Source organism: Nannospalax galili, unplaced genomic scaffold (assembly GCF_000622305.1).
Source record: "Nannospalax galili isolate Female #2095 unplaced genomic scaffold, S.galili_v1.0 scaffold1525, whole genome shotgun sequence".
Classification (NCBI taxonomy): Eukaryota; Metazoa; Chordata; class Mammalia; order Rodentia; family Spalacidae; genus Nannospalax; species Nannospalax galili.
In genome coordinates this window covers 157,663-177,496 of record NW_008352543.1, presented here as the reverse complement: position 1 = coordinate 177,496, position 19,834 = coordinate 157,663, and the positions used below count along the sequence as shown (strand labels likewise).

Sequence of the window (19,834 nt, the reverse complement as noted above, 5' to 3'; positions counted from 1 at the left end):
TTCTTTTGAATAAATTTGTTAAGTTGTTTGCTTAGAATTAATTATGGTCTTTTCCAAAATGACTACATTTATATTTAAAGCTACTAGGTAAAACAATGTTTTCTATTTTAAACACACCAATATAAAACAAAGTTCAAGTTCATAATCTCATTGACAGTTTAAAACTCCTTTCTGGTCATTGCAACAGCAGCAGTTTTATTTTCTTGTTTCTTTTCATATATATTGACAAATACTGTGAAGGATATAGCAACCTAGTTTAGTGTTTTTCAATTAGATCTCAGAAGTCTTTAAAAAGTTAATGTTATTAACTTTTTAATAAGTTTATAATAACAGGGTTTAAATTTATTATTAACTTTATATAAAATAACTTCATATAATAAAGTTTAATGCATTATTGACATATTGCTATTATTGGATTCTCAGTTTTTATGTACCTTCTTTTTACATTGTTGCTAAAGAAATTGGTAATCATACATTTGGAGTCTGTGTTCTCACTTTACCACTTGCTGTGTAGCTATGTGTAATTTGCATAATTTCTTTCAGAATCATCAATAAAATAATGAAAATAATATTTTCTGAAAAAGCAATATTTATTAAAAATAGTATATTTCTCACCAACTCATATATGTGTATCTAATTAATTCTTAGATCCAAACTTGTTATTTAAGAATATATAATAACTATTAGTAGTAATGGAACCACTTCTTAGAAAACCCTATGTACATATTTCTGTTATGCTCATCAGTCTTCTATTTTTATTATTTGACTTTAAACACACAATGTGTATATTAGGGAACAATGCAATATATAAGGAAAAAAGGATTTCTATGAGGCATTTTTTCAAGTGTTTATGCAAGCTCAGCTTCAAAATTAGAGAAAGACTCATTATTGTAAGTAAATACATACTGGCATTTGAAAATCATTATCATAATGATATTCCAGATGTATTAATGAACATGCAATCACCCATTTACAAATTATTTAATGTAATATTTCTATCACAGCTTGAGTTCGGCATAAACTACATTGTGCCATGGATTTCATGGATGATGGAAACCTCACTACAGTGAAAGAGTTCATTTTACTTGGCTTAACAGATGACCCAGTCCTTCGAGTCATCCTCTTCATCATCATCTTGTGCATCTACCTGGTAACCCTCTCTGGAAACCTCAGCACAATCCTGCTAATCAGAGTCTCATCTCAGCTCCATCACCCCATGTACTTTTTTCTGAGTCACTTGGCTTCTACTGACATTGGCTATTCATCTTCTGTCACACCCAATATGCTTGTCAATTTCCTGGTGGAGAGAAATACAATCTCCTATTTTGGATGCCCCATTCAGTTTGGGTCAGCTGTTTTCTTTGGGACAGTTGAGTGCTACCTACTGGCTGCCATGGCTTATGACCGCTTTGTAGCAATCTGCAGCCCACTGCTTTACTCAACAAAGATGTCTACACAGGTGTGTCACCAGCTGCTTGTAGTAGCTTACATAGGTGGGTTTCTTAATTCCTCCTTCTATACTTTTTCCTTCTTTTCTTTTGTCTTCTGTGGACCAAATAGAATTAATCATTTTTTCTGTGATTTTACTCCTTTAGTTGAACTCTCTTGTTCTGATAACAGTGTCGCTATAGTACTTGATACTATTTCTGGTGGCATCGCTGTTGTGGTGACAATGTTTGTCATTGCCATCTCTTACATCTATATCCTTATCACCATCCTGAAGATGTGCTCTACTGAGGGCCGCCGCAAAGCCTTCTCCACCTGCACCTCCCACCTCACTGCAGTCACTCTGTTCTATGGGACTGTTACATTCATTTATGTGATGCCCAAGTCCAACTATTCCACTGATCAGAACAAGGTGGTGTCTGTGTTCTACATGGTGGTAGTCCCTATGTTGAATCCCATCATCTATAGTATGAGGAATAATGAAATTAAGGGTGCTCTGAAGACACAGCTTAGCAGGAAAATGTTTTCTTAAAGACTCATGTCATATTGCAGAATTTAATATAGTAATGATCTATCATAGATATAATATTTAAAGTAATTCATTTGTGTTTGAAAATTCTGTTGGTATATTATTGCCAATAATGACCTTTTCAAAAGTAGTGGGGTTTAAATTTCAGATTATGTCCTAAGAGGACCACATTAGGAAATATTTAATAGATTTAAATTAAGCTTTTAATTAAGAACATGAATTGAATCAAATTGAATATAAACTTAAAATACTCTCGAATTTTTGTTTATATCTTTTCATGTTCACAATTATTCTTATTGGCTGAATTTTAAATATCCTCAGTTTTCTGTGGTTTGTGAAAGGCTTGTTCTGTGTGTGGTGCTGTTAGGAAATGTTGGGAACTTTGAGGTATTAAACCTAGTGGGAATCTTTAGTTAATTAGCTGCATGTCATTAAAGGAGATATTGAGACTCAGGACATTCCACTTATTTTTTCCTCATTTACTTTGAGGTGCATTATTTTGCTTCACCCTAACATGATTTCCCACCACAGCAACCAAATCAACCCCTTAAATAATAAAGGATCCTAATCTTTATTCTATTTTTTTCTTTATTCTTTCCTACTCATAACAGAAAGTAACAATAGAGAAGGAGAAAGCAGAACAACACAAGTTATTTCAACAGCAGCTTGTCCTAAGATAAGCCTGATAAATATAGTATTTATACTACATTATAAGAAAAAAAACCTGATAAGGAACAACTGCAGAGTAAAATTGCTGAGAACGTTCTTATAGAAAGGTCATACACAAAGGATGGGCCCTTAGACCTACAAACTTCTAATCTGTGACACTGGCCTCTAGAACTGACCCAAATTACAGACTGTTTAGGGAACCATGTGTGGTACACCTCTGATTAGTCTGTGGGTTCCTCTATCAGCCCTAAGAAGAGTGCCTATGGGGGAATGAGCAGATCCCTGATTCAAAGGACTTAGGAAAAACAAAAAAGCAGTTTTTCAGAAGGGAGTCATGTCCGTACGGGCTGTGAGGAGGAAATCATTAGTAATATATAAGCTCAGAGCCATATCTTGATCTGCATGCTTGAGTATACCTGGCTGTTTCTCTTGACTCTGACTATCTTCAGTGGAGATTCAACTGACTTCCTATGCTGATGACTAGAACATTTATTCCTTTTTTGTGTTTAGCATTTCAGAAAAAATTCTATATTTTCCTACATTTCATAATTATATTTTATGATTCTTATTCTACACTAGTCAGGTTGCAAATGACAGTTGAAGATGGGACTTATCTTTCTAATACAGGATCCCCACAAGAAACTACAAAGTAATTGATTTAGACTTCAACTACTGTTTGAGTGTTGTTGAGCAAAAACAAGAGAAAAGAAAATCACAGAGCTGAGTGTGGGAAGCTGATGTGCCAAGGTTGCAGAATGGTCAGTGGAGTTCTTACTGGGAAACTAATATCTTAGCAAAGACTGTAGGATGTGATGGCATTCGTGTTGAATAAGGTATTGCATACACCTAGTTGTACGATGCTAATACTTCACTAACGCACATGGAATTCACTTTTGAGCTTTGGTTATAAAAATGGCATTACTCATCATTTTAATCAATCCCATGCTAACCACAACTAGAACAAATAACAAAATGTTAAGTGTATCTTCAACATCAAATTAGGGCTCAAGGATAAGAAATCTATGAGCGTCTATGAGTATGAGAACTCAGGGAAGGCAGACTAATGTTCTAATCTTCTTTATCAACACAAGAATTTGAAATTTTAGAATAAAGACAGCCAACCTGGAGTTTAGACTTCTTTTCTTTTGGGTTGAGAGGGACAGAAGTCAAACAACTAGGGCATGTCCATTGGAAAAGTATGATTGAAGGACATCACACACATTCTCAGGATAAATGAAAACTGTGTGGAAGCAAGACATGCACAGATTGTAGCCACAAAGTTTCATGGAATCTTGAGCCCTGAATTTGGATTTAACATGGTTAAGACAAGTGGTATCTCAGAGTGAACTCAGCAAATAAAAATCACAAGTCTCAATTATTCCTAATAAACACAGAAAAATATTACTGGCCAACCAAAAGGAAATGCTGGATACTAAATATGGGAACCAAAAACAGCAGCATATGTAGAAGTGAAACCCTTAGAACTTAATAGGAATTAATCAACACAGACCATATTGTTACTTTGATTTCAAAGGTAAGAAACACTTGAAATATGCACAGTTACCTAAAGTGAAAAATAATGACTTCATAGTATTTAGAAATATTTAGCAATCACCTGAAAACTTTACCATGCAGCAGTCACAGCAGGCATTTTCTTCTTGATGAGCAAGGTCCTCATGTACTTTTGGACCTTATCACAAGGGCAGTATGAGCAGAGGAGCAGCCTGGGTTAGAAGTTTCATGACCCACATTAGATGCATTACATGATAAAATAGTGTAACAAATTTTTCAAGGTGTCTTCAAGAGTTGTTTCAGTGATTAAACACAGTGAAGCATGTGACATAAAACAGAGCATAGTTTATTTATGGTCCTCCTGGTCTTGATATACTATTACAGAATCATTTCATTGGGGTGGTATGATTGCTCAGTCTGAAAACTTGGGTTTGATTCCAGGGACCCAGATGGTAGAAGGAGAGAAGAAACTCCAGCTTGTCTTCTGACCTTCAGTCTTGCTCTGTGATATCTCCTATTACATAGCAATAAAGGCCCATAAAGGGAAAACTATTTCCTTTGGTCAAGAGAATGGCATCTTTGGCCTGGGTGGAGTTCTAACATTCCAGATGGGCAGATCAATCACATGGCTAATGAAACACTAACTAGAAAGCAGAAACCCCTTCAGGAAGGTGTACCACCTTAAGCCATGCTGAAGAGAGAGCATTATTTTGTCTTCAGTGAGATAATACACTTCTCCTTCCTGTAATCCACGTGGTCTGTGCAGTTGCTATGGAGTAACTGTGAGGTTCTGTTAGGTCAGTGGGCCTTTCTGAGACCATAATTCTGAAAGACAAACTTTTCTGTGACTTTCTTCCAAACGCTGGCCAGAGCTGAAGTCTGTATTCTCTGGTACTTTGGTCTTGTTCTTATTCAATGAAGCATCTGCTTCCTTCTACTAATGATTGTTTTGAAACAGCAGGGCTTTCTCTTCCCTGCTTCTTCATCTTCTTTCTCCAAACAGCTGTGGACATTTCCAGCTTGTCAGCCCCAGGGTTTTCTTTGAAATTCTACTAAAATTGTCGTAGATCTTCCTTTTGAGTCTAAGAACCCCAAGAGAGGTCCCTGATTTTCTTGGTAATATATGGAGACTCTTTGTAGATCTCTTTAAAATTGCAAGTAACACCCCAAGTCCCCTAAAATAAAAGTAGCAAAAAAGAATTATTTTCATTATGAAGCAATACTGGACATCACACGTGTTCATTTGTAAGGATTTGGGGAAACAGGAAGTTTATCAAAGCTCAAATTTCGCCTTCAAGGGGACATGACACTTATATTAACTGTAACCCTTGTGCAGGCAATGCCAGATCATGAGTGACCTTGAATCCTATGCTTTTGTAGTATAGAACTGTGAACAAACACAATGCTTAAGATTTCTCCTAGATCACAAGCAGAACAGAAGTACCCTGAATTGTGTTATTTGGCTCCTGGGCTCCTGTACTGTGTTCTCGAAGCCCCTTACTCACTATCTCCAATATACTATGTGTGATAGCCTGAGCTCCTCCATTTTGTGTAAGGCCTTGTTGGTGAGCCATCCCAGATCCTACATTTTGTGTAAGGCCTTGTTGGTGAGCCATCCCAGATCCTACCCTGGCTGAGCTCCTCCATTTTGTGTAAGGCCTTGTTGGTGAGCCATCCCAGATCCTACCCTGGCCTGGGGCCATCAGTTGCAGGAAGAGCTGATCCCAGAGGAACACACCTATATTATCCTGGGAGATTCCAATTGAGATCTATCTGGCTTCTGTACCTGATTCCTTGCCTACCTATAGGAACAAACATCTGACTGCTTGTTTTTGAGCAAATTGCTTATTTTTGAGTAAATCTTGTACAAACCAGTCAGGATACTTAGTTTACCTTTAAAAGTTTTACTTAGTTATGGGGTGTGTCACCAGAGAAGATCACACAAAGTTTTGCCGAATGAAGATCTTTTTTATCTTGCCAGCAACTACACAAGGGTGTTGGAACCCATGTGCAGTCTTGAGCCATCTCTAGGGTGAGCTTTTATACAGAAAAATCATAACAAAGGATGAGAAGTTTCAGTTCCGAAGCTTGCATGTAGAAACCCCCTTAACAATTTCTATTCTATTAAGAAACAATTACTATTTTGCATAAGCAAGACAAGCATAACATATAGAAGTCATATATCTGCAGTTATCAGGTGCACTCCAGAACACACTGACCTGTTCCCAAGACAACAGGGACCCTGATGACATGTGTTCCCATTCCCTGGGCCAACTGCTTGACAAAGTCAGAGACTAGAGTCAGCCTAAAAGTTAACATGGAGTAGCTATAGCCAAGAAGGTGCCATGTCACAACTTTCCTCTGAGCAAGTGCTGCATTCTCCAAATCAGCTCAGAGTGCAGCCACCGGCAAGCTAAATTAATTTGGCTGATTCAGGAGTGTTTTCAGTCTGAGTGATCTTTTCCCAGTGATCACAAACTCCCTCGTAGTTGCAGGGAAGCATGTCTGGAGGCTGAGCTGTTGCAGGAGAAGGGCCTGGAAGTCTTAGTTTTATCACAGCCTATTTAAAATTGTGCTTTCCTCTTGACACACAGTGTGACTACTTATCACTGACCCTTTCATGGAATGAGCTTCTGCTGCCTAAAATTCTCATGTGTCCATAGCTGACCTCTGTATGACTGGCTCTTTAAATACTTTCAGTTTTTAAAAATTTATTTTATTTTTACTTTATGTGTGTGTTTGGCCTTCATGTATTTAAAATTACACATGCATGAAAACCAGAAGAAACCAGGAAAAGGCATCAGATCTTCTGGAACTGGTATTATGAATGGTTGTTAGCTGCCATGTGGGTGCTGGAAACAGGACACAGTTCCTGTGGAAGAGCAGCCACTGTCTCAGTGTTTGTCTCAGTCTTTGTCCACTGGAATTATGAGCAGACCATCTTGCTCATGTAGCATTTATGTGGTTTTGGGATCGAAATTCTTGTTCTCAGCTCCTCTGTGGAAAGCATTTTAACCACTAAACGAGCTCCACAACTCTTTGATGTTTTTCTCTATGAGGCATTTGAGTTAATTTTTGTGATTGGTATGAGTTAAGGATTTGTGTTTACTTCTACGTGAATACGAACTCAATCACATGACACACACTAAAAACTGTTTTCCCTCTTAATAGGCCAGTACAATTTCTAATACATTTGTGGATTCATTTTGAACTGTCATTTATGTTCCATTTCTTTATTTTTACCAATATAATTCTGTCCTGTTGACTTTGGAGCTTTGGGATGTCTTAAAGTCATACAGGGCAAAATTCACTCATTTGTTTACTATAAATGTCTTATTACCAATTCTGGATAATTCATGTATCTGTATAAATCATCTTGTTAATTTACACCGAGTACATGCAGAATTTAAATCTGCAGTGCAATGAAGGGATAGATCCATTTTTGGAGAATTGGCATGTCAGTGATACTGGGTTTACTAGTCTATGAACAGGCATATTTATTTCCATTTAATCAATTTTTGTTTAATTTCTCTTAAAAGTATTAGGAAAGAGAATTTACATAGATATACATGAATTTATTTTTATACAGGTTTTAGTACTGTTTCTGTGTTAACAATTTCCAGTCTATAAAACTAAAATTGATTTCATATTTTTTATTTTTCTATCGTGATATAGTAATAAATTAAGGATTTTTATAGATTTATTACAATTTAGTGCAAGAAAGACACATAAATACAAGGAATTTGGCTTCTTCTTCTTTTCCATTTTCCATTATGCCTCATAAATGTATTTGACGATCTTGTAGTCCACTATAATGTTGAATGAACATTATGTTTGGGGAAAAGATAAGGCAGTCTGCAGTGAGGGTGGACTGCCTTATCTTTCCCCAAACACAAATGGAAATCACTTAATACTTGCCCATTGAGAATAACACTGATTCTTCTTTTTGGGTTTTTGTTTTTTCTCTTAACATTTCCTACTTTGTTATGGATAATTTGAATTTTTAATATGATCCTAATATTTTTATTGATATTTTATGCAAAAATATTTGAATGAATTTTAAATGATTGTTCTCAGTATTTTATTTGTTTCCAAATTTTAAGCTTTACTGCCATCAGCAATATCATATGTTACACAAAATATAAAGACCCTAAGGCCCTGTGTTCTCTCCTCACTCCACTTTTACCTTATCATTGTTCTGTGTCTCATGTCTGTTTATACAAAGATATGACAAGGTTATTGTTTAGTTTTTATTTTGTAATGTCTATGCATTTTAAATTAGGAGGGATGTATTTTTATTTCAAACCAGATATTTACCATTTTAAATACCCTTTATACATTCTTTCAAGTAATAAATTCCCATCCTTTCCCTAAAGGCCATCTTTCTGGTTGTATAATCCAGGTATCTCCTGGCGCAACAGCAACCAAATTCTACTGGGACATGTGAGAAGCTCAGTGAGTGTATTCTGGAATTTTTCATCTGAACAATTGGTAATAATAAGCACGCCCTGATTTGCAGCTTCCATTATTTGGAGTTGCTTTCAGTGAGCTGTTTGAACATGTGGGAGATGCTTGCATTGGATTTAGTGAGCTGTGAAGATCTTCCCAGGAGGTCACCTGAACCAAAGAAAGAGCAGAACATTTAGTGTAGCACATGACTCTGGAATGGACACTGACTTTGGGGGTCACAATTGCTCCACACCACTTATTTGAACTCTTTAGTTTTAATTCTCTCATTTGAAAAATGAGCATGAAAAAAGATCCTACTTTCAAAAAGTGATATGAGGAATAAATATATGTAAAATATTTTGCATGGGTTTGGCATAAAAAGCAGAGGTTTGAAGCAGTATTGGTTCTAATTATTGTAGTGGTTGTAAATTCACTCTATCAAATTTGGGGCAACCAGGGGTTACAAAATTAGGTTTGGCAAGATAAGTATATTTAGATAGAATCTTTGGGTTGAAGATTCCATTATCCTTTTGTGATCTACCGTCAACTAGGGTTACTACTCAAGAACTGATAATTGCACATTTAAAATGCAACTTTTGAAATATTCATGATATAATTTCTTAAAATATTTAGTTATTTAGTAAAATTCAATTTAGTAAAATTCAACTTTATACTAATTTCCACTTCATGTTCCCTGAGGGTATTTAATGACATTATGTTCCAGATGATAACCAAAATACTTATCAATAAATACATCCTGAATATTGAAGCTAGGGTTAGATTTTATACTTAAAGTTTAGCGTGATTTATTAATAATAATTATCAAAATAAACTTGGACTTATTTGTCCATAAGAAATTTATCATATTAATATCAACACTGAGATAGAACAAACAATTAAATTGACCACTTGAGAACTGACAGAATCTTGGAAACTTAGTTGTTTTTGCCTGTGCATTAAATTCTTCACTATCCACTACAGAAGATAATGATGTTCCACTGTGCTTTTGAATTCACTTTTGAAATTTTAGCACCTTCAGAGATTTATCCCCAAAGGAGAGGAAAATTTAAAAGATGGGTATAGAACCACGATGAATTTGATTTGACTTTTTACTGAAAGATGAGTGACTTTTCATTTCAGAAGGTAACAACTGACTTTTGTTCACGAATCTGACCTACTGGTTTTCATTTGTAATTTGTGAAAACTGTCCTCACTTACCTGTCCCTACAGTTATAGTGCTGAAAAAGGCAGATGTAATGACGTTGTCAGCTAATCAAACTGGCAAACTTGCTCTGTTTCTGCATTGGATTTCATGGGAGGAAACAGACATAATCCAAATTGCTAGGATTTCTGTTTACCTACATGCAAGACAGAAGCTCATATGATCTTTCAGCATTATCCACACTTGATACTCTGCAAAAATACTAGCTTTGGGTATCTTTGAGTATTTGTTCTTATTTAACGATTTAAACAGCAGATTTAAAAATGTAATGATGCAAAAAAAATTTTTTTTGCAGGAAGCCTTACTTCGTTTACACATAAGAATACTTTAGAAGACAAGATTCTGCATACTCGATGCAGCTGTGTATTATACTGAAAATAACTTACTTTATGCTACAAAATCCCAATTAGAAATTACTTTTACAGAAGATATTGTTTTAATTATTTTGAGTCAATACATTTGTTCTATGTTTGACATCATTTATGAGGTTTTAAAGTGATTGATTGATATTTGAAATGTTTGGATAGCAATATTTTCTGTTTCAAACAACCAAATAGAAAATAAATTTACAGGACATAAACTCATCAAAAACTTTATTGAAAATCCTTGTCTGTTTACTGCATCAACAGAGATTTTAAATAAGAAACTGTCATATGGAATGGAGATACAACGTGAAAGACGTAACGACCTAAGTCATTATTTTACACATTACATGTCAGACAACTTTAAAAACCCGTTTTTGACTCATTACTGTGTGTTTAACACTCTGACAGTTCTTTTTATTGTTACACCAGTGCTAGAGCAATGGATGATCAGGCATCTTGGAGTCCATATTCTGAGACTTTACCATTTACTATATGACAATTTCATAGTCTTTTTCACAATCATCAATAAACAATTTTAAAATAAAATATTTTAAATGTTATAATTTCTCAAAAATATATTTATTACAAATTACATATTTGGGTAACAGTTCTTTTTATTGTTACACCAGTGCTAGAGCAATGGATGATCAGGCATCTTGGAGTCCATATTCTGAGACTTTACCATTTACTATATGACAATTTCATAGTCTTTTTCACAATCATCAATAAACAATTTTAAAATAAAATATTTTAAATGTTATAATTTCTCAAAAATATATTTATTACAAATTACATATTTGGGTATGTATATAATTCTTAGGTGTATGGTTATCATTTAAGAAATATATGTTAGCGATTATGCAAGAATTTCACAGGGAAAACGTATATATATGTATTTTACTATTATTCTCTGCATTTAATTTTATTTTCATATGCCTTCTAATTTTAAAAATATTTTATTTGTCATTTTTGTTTTATGTGTATGAGTTTATTGCCTGCATGTATTTAAGTGCACCTGTGTCATACAATATCCATGGAGATCAGGAGAAGCACAAAAATGTCTTCTATTTTTATTATGTGGCTTAAAAGCCACTTAAGGTTCACTTTGGGAAACAAAACATATAAAAAAGTGTATTATATAAATGATATTTCATTACATTTATATTATGTTTCATTTCATTATATTACAGATATTTCATTTCTGCTAAACTCAACTTTACAATTACAGATAGATGCCTCTTTACAAGTAAATAATCACTGGTACTTGAATACTATTACTTACAATGACCTTTTAGTTGTATTAATAAAAGTTAAATCATTCATTTACAAAATATACCATGTTATATTTTCATCACAGCGTTGTACTGGCAGCAGACACACTATCCCATGGCTTTCCTGGGGAATGGGAACCTCACTGCAGTGACACAGTTCATTTTACTTGGCTTAACAGATGACCCAGTCCTTCGAATCATCCTCTTCATCATCATCCTATGCATCTATCTGGTGACCCTATCTGGAAACCTCAGCACAATCCTTCTAATCAGAGTCTCTCCTCAGCTCCATCACCCCATGTACTTTTTTCTGAGTCACTTGGCTTCTACTGACATTGGCTACTCATCTTCTGTCACACCCAATATGCTTGTCAATTTCCTGGTGGAGAGAAATACAATCTCCTATATCGGATGTGCCATTCAGCTGGGTTCGGCTGTTTTCTTTGGGACAGTTGAGTGCTACTTACTGGCTGTCATGGCTTATGACCGCTTTGTGGCAATTTGTAGCCCACTGCTTTACTCAACAAAGATGTCCACACAGGTGTGTGACCAGTTGCTTGTAGTAGCTTACCTAGGTGGGTTTCTTAATGCTTCCTCTTATACTTTTTCCTTCTTTTCATTTGTCTTCTGTGGACCAAGTAGAATTAATCATTTTTTCTGTGATTTTACTCCTCTAGTCGAACTCTCTTGTTCTGATAACCATGTCTATGTAGTTCTTGATACCATTTCTGTTGGCATCGCCATTGTGGTGACAGTGTTTGTCATTGCCATCTCTTACATCTATATCCTCATCACCATCCTGAAGATGCGCTCCACTGAGGGACGCCGCAAAGCCTTCTCCACCTGCACCTCCCACCTCACTGCAGTCACTCTGTTCTATGGGACTGTCACATTCATTTATGTGATGCCTAAGTCCACCTATTCCACTGATCAGAACAAGGTGGTGTCTGTGTTCTACATGGTGGTAGTCCCAATGCTGAACCCCATCATCTACAGTCTGAGGAATAATGAGATTAAGGGTGCTCTGAAGGCACAGCTTAGCAGGAAAATGTTTTCTTAAAGTCTCATGTTACATTGCAGAGCTTAATATAGCACTGATACGTCATAGATATAATATTTAAAGTAATGCATCTGTGATTGATAAATTCTGTTGGTATATTATTGCCAGTAATGACCTTTCCAATAAGTATAGGGGTTTAATTTCAGATTATGTCCTAAGTAAGAGGATCACATTAGGAAATCTTTAATAGACTCAAATTAAGCTTTTAATTAAGAGCATGAATTGAATCTAATTAAATATAAACTTAAAATACAATCATTTTTTCTGTGACTTTGCTCCATTAATAAAACTGTCCTGTTCTGCCAACAGCATCCACATAGTTTTGCCACATTTACTGCTGGTTCCATCATTGTGTTCACCTTCTTCGTCATAGCCGTTTCCTACATTTACACACTCATCACTCTCCTGAAAATGCCCTCTGCTGAGGACCACCAGAAGGCCTTCTCCACCTGCACCTCCCACCTCACTGCAGTCACACTGTAATATGGGACCACCACATTCATTTATGTACTGCCCAATTCCAGTACCCCACTGATCAGAACAAGATAGAATCTGTTTTTTATCTGATCGTGATTTCCCATTTTGAAACCCCTCGTCTACACTCAGTATTAAAGAGATTAAGGGTGCTCTGAACAAACAGCTTGGCAGGAAATTATTTTCTTAAAGACCTGTGTTATATTCTAGGGCTGATATGGTTATTGTCATGGACATAATATTTAAAGGAATGTATCTTTGGTTGAATTAAATTTTCAGTATATTGTTAGTGGATAAGAATGCTGTCAATAAACATAGGGGTTCAAATTTCAGAGAATATAATGAATAAGAGGTTTGTCTTAAGATACTTTTAGTAGAGCCAAATTGAGATTTCAATGAAAGCATGATGAAATCACACTAAATATGTACTGTCAAAGTGCCTATCCTCAGCAAGACTGCCTACTTTACCATGTGTATCGTGTAGGATTGTTTTTCCCTACCCCTGATGAGGAGCCAAGGCTGAGCAGTAGGCTGTTTCCTACATTTTTCTGCATGACTTTAGCTTCTCTGGGATTTTTAAGTTCTATCAGTTATTTGTTGACTCCCAAAGTTCTCTCTCTGCCTTTGGAATAAAGTCTGTCCTTTGTTATCAGATGACCCCCCCTTCATGGAGTCATAACAGCTGTTGATTTTCATTTCTTATTCCTTACATGTGTATTTCAAACACTGCAGTTTCCTGACTTTGTTTATTTGAAGTACAAATGGTACAAAGTTTCACAAAACACACATTGTATTTTTTTTCTTTTTTCATTGTAATCTGGGATCTATAATTTGTTTTATTATGTTACAAAGATTTTTCCATACATATAGCAAAAGAAATCTACATCTTTCATATTTTTATATATGAGACATTTGTGCTATTATTTTATTTGGTGTGAAATAAGGTTTTTTTCTTACTTCTTCCATGTGGATATGAACATAATAACACCCCGAAGTTTCCCCATTGAAATGCCTTAAACATTTGTCCAAAATTAACACACCAGCATGTGGCTATTCTTGGGCACTCATGTCTGTTCCAATGAGGCGCATATTTCCACTTTCACCAATATAATGCTCTTCTGATTTATTGTGTATTTTAAATTCATGAAACGTAGACTTCTCTAATTTTGTTGTTTCTTAAATTTCTTATAACTAATTCTGAAGTGTTCATACATCTATATAAAATCTCCTTAATTTACACAGAAAGTGTGTGTTGAATTTAGAACCACATTACATTGAATACATGGAGCACTTTGGATACTGGGTTTTCTAGTCCATGAAACACAATGTATCTAGTTACAGTTTATCAAGTCTTACTTAATGTCTCTTTAAGAATTTTAGTAAGATCTTACATAGAAGCACATAAATTTGTTCTTATATATGCTTTAATACTATTCAACAACAATGTTGCATGAAAGCAATGCCTTACCTTTTCCTCAAACATTGATGAAAATCATTTAAAATTTTCCCAATAAAAATAATTTTTCTTTCTATCAGGTTTTTGTCTTTTAACATTATCTTTTTATGGATTACTCAAGTTTTAAATTTTTATTCTAATTTTTTATTGATATTTTAAGCATAAATCTTTGTGTTGATTTTAGAATGAATGTTCACAGTATATTTGTTCACAACTCTTCAAACTTTACATCCATTAGTAATACAGTAAATTATACAAAATCTAAATATTCTGTGGGGCTGGAGAATGGTTCAAAGGCTAAGAGCACTGGCGACTCTTGCAGAGGACCCAGGTTTGACTCCAAGCACCCACATGGTGCCTAACAACTGTCTATAACACCAGTTCCAGGGGAATCCAATGCCCTATTCTGACCTCTGTGGGCATTACACAACACAGGTGCACTTCAATCCACTCATGCATATAAAACAAAAATAACGAACTATTTAAAATTGATCCCAAGACTGTGTGTTACTTTCCTCACTCTACCTTTGTTATCATTGTTCTATGTCTCACATCTGCTTATATAAACACATAACATGGTGATTCTATATTTTGTTTAGTGATATTTAAGTATTGTAAATTATAAGGAATATATTTGATTGAACAGTTTACTTAATTTAGTAACCCCTTATATATTCCTGGAAGTAAGGCACTCCCATCATTTCCCCAAAGCCCCTCTTCCTAGTTTTATAATCCAGGTCTCTCCTACAGCAACAGCAACCAAATTCAACTGGAACATGGGAGAAGTTCAGTGTTCTAGAATTTTCCATCTGCAAATTAAAGAATTCATAAATATGCATTGGATTCCTGCTTCCATCCTTTGAGGCTGCTTCCAAGTCTGGGAGGTGTTTGCATGTGGATTGAGTGTGCTGCGATGGACTTCCGAGGAGATACTTGGCTTCAGATGAGTCAAGCATTCATGTGGAGACTACAGTAGGCAGCACTGGAAGTAGGAGACTGACAGTAAGGTCAGAGTCACACCACACAAATTGTTACTCCCTTCAGCCTCTGTTCTCTCATGTGAAAAATGACCACATTAAAAGCACCTAACTCCTAACATGTGTGTATATGTATAAAAAGTTTTGCATAATTGTTGGCATAAAGGTAGGTCTGAAGGACAATAGGATGTAGTTGTTGCAGTGGTTATAAACCCAATCCAACAAAAGTGAGGTAAGAGGGATTGGGAAGCTAGAGTTAGCAAGAGAAATGGAGGGAGACTGAGTCTTTGCTTTGGGGATTCCAATGTTCTGTCATGATCTACCTACACCAAGAGTATGACTCAAGAGGTGACACTTTTGAAATGGGGAGAAAGAAAGTCCCTTAAAGGTTCTTAGTCTCATTCATAAAATAATTTAAGAATGAAACCAAATGGAAGCTTTTACAATTTTATATGAATCTTAAAGAAAAATCCTCAGGGCAGGTAAGCTGGTCATCTTGGCATCTGCCTTGAGGAGGTGAATGGTTTGAAGAAGAAAAGAAAGTCATGAAGCCATGCAGGTTTAGAGCCTTCATGGAGGTCAGACATGTGGCTCTCTGGCAGCCACATGTCTGGGAGAAAGAAACCTGGTTGATATTTTGGAAGTCGTAGAAGCTTCTCATAAAATTTTACACTTTTATTCAATATTCAAGACATTCACATTCTTCTTTATGATATGATAATATGCATGTCTTAAAGTTTTGTTACTTAAAACTCAGCTTTAATGAATTTCTATTTCATGTTCCCCCAGGGTATCTAAAGGCATTTGTTAGAAATGGCAATCAGAATACTTACCAGTAAATTCATGCTGAATGATTGAAATAGGGTTAGCATTTTATACTTAAAACTTGGTAGTATTTACAAATCATAAATATCAAAGTAAATGTGGAATCAATTTTTACAAGAAAATTGGTTATATTACACTTGGCAAATATTCAACAAATCTTACATAATTTTTCATGAACAAATAAAAAGAACAAATGAACCAACTGACCACTTGAAAATTCAGAGAATCTTAGCAGCTTGATTGCCTATACCTGTGAATTCATCACTCAATTTCTACTACAGAAAATAATGAAACTCCACAATGCTATTAAATTTATATTTGAATCTTTAACATCTTCAAAGATTTATCCCCAAAGGAGAACCAAAATAAAAAGATGGCTATATAACCACTGTCACTTTCATTTTTTTCTGAAAGATGAATGAGTTTTCATTTCAAGTACCTTGACTCTGGCTCTTGTTAATGAATCTGACCAACTGGTCTTCATTTATCACTTGAGAAAATTTTTCTCTCTTACCTCTACTCACAGTTGTAGCTGAAAAAGGGCAAATATAGTCAATCCATCAGCTAGTGAGCCATTTTGGCTGACTTGCTCTGTTTCCCTGTTGTTTTCATGGGAAGAAACAGTTATAATCCAAATTTCCAGGATCCCTCATTACCTGCAGAAGACAGCAACTCCACTGGTCTTTCAAAATTATCCAAATGTGGCACTCTGCTAAATGATGACTTTGAGTTCATTTGGTAATTTTTTTTTGCTATTAAATGATTCAAATTGAAGATTTAAAAGTATAAAAAGAAACACACACAAAAATCTTGCAGAAAGACATACTTTGTGCATAGAATGCTTTATATGCAAGATAAGATGTAAAGAAAAGCTTGGCATACTCCCTTTGGCAACATATTATGCTTAAAATGACTTATGCTTCAAAATTCAAATTGAAATTACTTTTAAAGTAAGAAGTGATTTGATTCATTTGAATGAATCTATTTAAGCTCTGTGCTGAGTATCACCTATACTTTTTTCAGTCATTATATTGATAAGCATTTGGTAAATTATAGTTTCCATTCCAGATATACATATATATGTATATATACATATATGTATATATATGATATACAGTATGAATTATCATTGGTAAACAGTTTAAAATTATTGTGACATTATTGCATTAATGACAGTTTTGTTTCTTCTATTTAAGAAACTGTTTAACTAACAAATAACATGAAAAAAATAACAACGTATGCCACTGTTTTACATACTATATCTCAAAAATCTTTAAAAGCTAGTTATCGACCCATTGTGTCTACTGGACTCTGATAACTTTTATTGAATTTAATTATTGCATATTTGCTAAAATGGGTAATTCGACATCTTGAAGTTCCTACTCTGACTTTATCACTTGTAGTTTACATGGTCTTTTTCAAAGTCACCAATAAAATAAAGAAAATAATAGTCCATGAAAATATAACAATTGATATTTGACAGATTATATCTTCATTTATATGTAATTCTTTTGATGTATGCTTATTAAGGAACATATAATAAATATTTGTTATACAATTATTTATTATAAATCATATATATATGTATATGTCTTTTCCTAATACACTCAGCATTTATTTTTGTTATTCTCATCCGTCTTCCCTTTTGACTGTTGGCTTTAAAGCCAGTAAGTTTCACTTGAGAAACAATACTATATGAAAAAATGGACATTACTTGAGGGAATATTCAAGCATTGTGCTGAACTCAAATTTAAAAGTACAAATAGACTCATTATTGCAGATAAATATGTACAGGTGTTTGAATGTCTACAATTGTAATAACATTATTCATGTATTAATGAAAGAAAAATAAATGACTTATAAACTCTTTCATGTACTACTTCCATCACAGCTTTGTTTTGGCAGTGGCTACATAGTTCCATGGCTCTATTGGGGGATGGGAATCACACTAGAGTGACAGAGCTCATTAACAGACAACTCATTCCTTCAAGTCACCCTCCATCATCATCTTGTGCATCTACCTAGGGACTGTGTCTGAAAACCTCAGCACAATCCTTCTAATCTAAGTCTCCCCTCAGATCCATCACACCATGTACTTTTCTCTGAGTCACTTGACTTCAACTGACATAGGTGTTTCATCTTCTGTCACTTCTTGGTGGAGAGAAATAACATCCCTTACAGTGGATGTGGCATCCAGCTTGGTTTAGCTGTATTCTTTGGGACAGCTGAGGGCTACCTTCTGGCTGTCATAGCTTATGATTGCTTTGTAAAAGTCTGAAGCCTACCACTTTATTCAATTCAAATGTCCACACATGTATTTGACCAGCTGCTTGTAGGAGCTTATGTAAGTCAATTTCTTTTCTTTTCTTTTTTTTTTTACTTTTACAAAATTTGAGCTTAAATGTCCTAAAGTTTCTTGTGGTTTGTGCACAAAATCCTGGAAACTCTGAGAGGCTGTAATCTGAGGGATATTTTTCAGTTGCAATTCTAGTATCTGACAAAGTAGACTTCAAACAAAAACTAATCAGAAGAAATAAATTGGGTCACTGTATTTTGATCAAAGGAACAATTCACAAAGAAAATATTACAGTCATGAACATATATGCACCAAACAATGTTGCACCCACTTTCATAAAAACAGTAAGTACTATAGGACATTAAGACAGAGACAGAACTTACTCTAAAATTGATCACATACTGGAGTACAAACAACATATTGAAATAAGTCCCTGTGTTGTATTGGAACACATACAATAAAGGTTAAAATCAAAATCCAAAGAAGTTCTAGTAACTACTTGAATTCATGGAGATTAAACAGCACACTCATAATTGATGAATGGGTCAAAGTAGAAATTAAGACAAAATAAAAGTATTCCTTGTAATTAAAGAAGAAGGATAATACATCACAACAAAACACCTAGGACATTTTTAAAGCTGTCCAAAGAGGGAAGATTATACCTATAAGTGCATACTTTTAAAAAAATAAGAAAGAGCACAAATGAATGGCCTAACAGTGCAACTTGAGACTCTGGGAAGTCAAGAACAAATGAAACCCAAACATATCAGACAAGAATAACTAGCAAAAATCAGAGCAGAAATTAATGAAACAGAAAAAAGAAAACAATAAAAGAATCAATTGGTCTATGAACAAGTTCTTTGAAAAGACAAACAGGATAGACAGACTCTTAGTCTAGTTAACCAAAGGAAAGAAAGAGCAAATATAAATTAACAAAATTAGAGATGAAAGGGAAAAGATTACAACAGACACCTAAAAGATTCCTAAAATTAAAAAGTAATTCATTAAAAACCTATACTAAATTTGAAAATATAAAAGAAATGGATAAATTTGAAAAGTCACAAGAACTACAAAGACTAAACCAAGAAGAAATCAATAGCTTAAACAGACCCATAATATATAAGGAAATTGAAACAGTAATAGAAAACCTCCCAAATATAAAATTCTCATCCCAGATGGATCCACAAATTCTACCAGACATTTAAAGATCTACAACCAACACTATTTGAATTATTCAAATATGGACACAGAAAGATAACTTCCACCTCCTTCTATGTAGCCAG

General features: G+C 34.6%; 2 protein-coding genes across 2 annotated transcripts; both read left to right on the top strand.

The window, feature by feature from the left end:
• The first annotated feature begins 1,033 nt into the window (after positions 1 to 1,033).
• On the top strand, positions 1,034 to 1,978 carry LOC103747223 (olfactory receptor 502-like). The gene has a single exon (XM_008849571.1). The coding sequence runs from the start codon at positions 1,034 to 1,036 to the stop codon at positions 1,976 to 1,978; it is 945 nt and encodes a 314-aa protein (XP_008847793.1).
• Positions 1,979 to 11,577: 9,599 nt separating this feature from the next.
• Positions 11,578 to 12,523, top strand: LOC103747222 (olfactory receptor 502-like). The gene has a single exon (XM_008849570.2). The coding sequence runs from the start codon at positions 11,579 to 11,581 to the stop codon at positions 12,521 to 12,523; it is 945 nt and encodes a 314-aa protein (XP_008847792.1). The 5' UTR covers position 11,578.
• The last annotated feature ends 7,311 nt before the right edge of the window (positions 12,524 to 19,834 follow it).

What these genes read in the sequence shown, in the direction of transcription:
- LOC103747222 (XM_008849570.2), top strand. Translation starts at nt 11,579, where the DNA reads ATGGCTTTCCTGGGGAATGGGAACCTCACTGCAGTGACACAGTTCATT.
- LOC103747223 (XM_008849571.1), top strand. Translation starts at nt 1,034, where the DNA reads ATGGATTTCATGGATGATGGAAACCTCACTACAGTGAAAGAGTTCATT.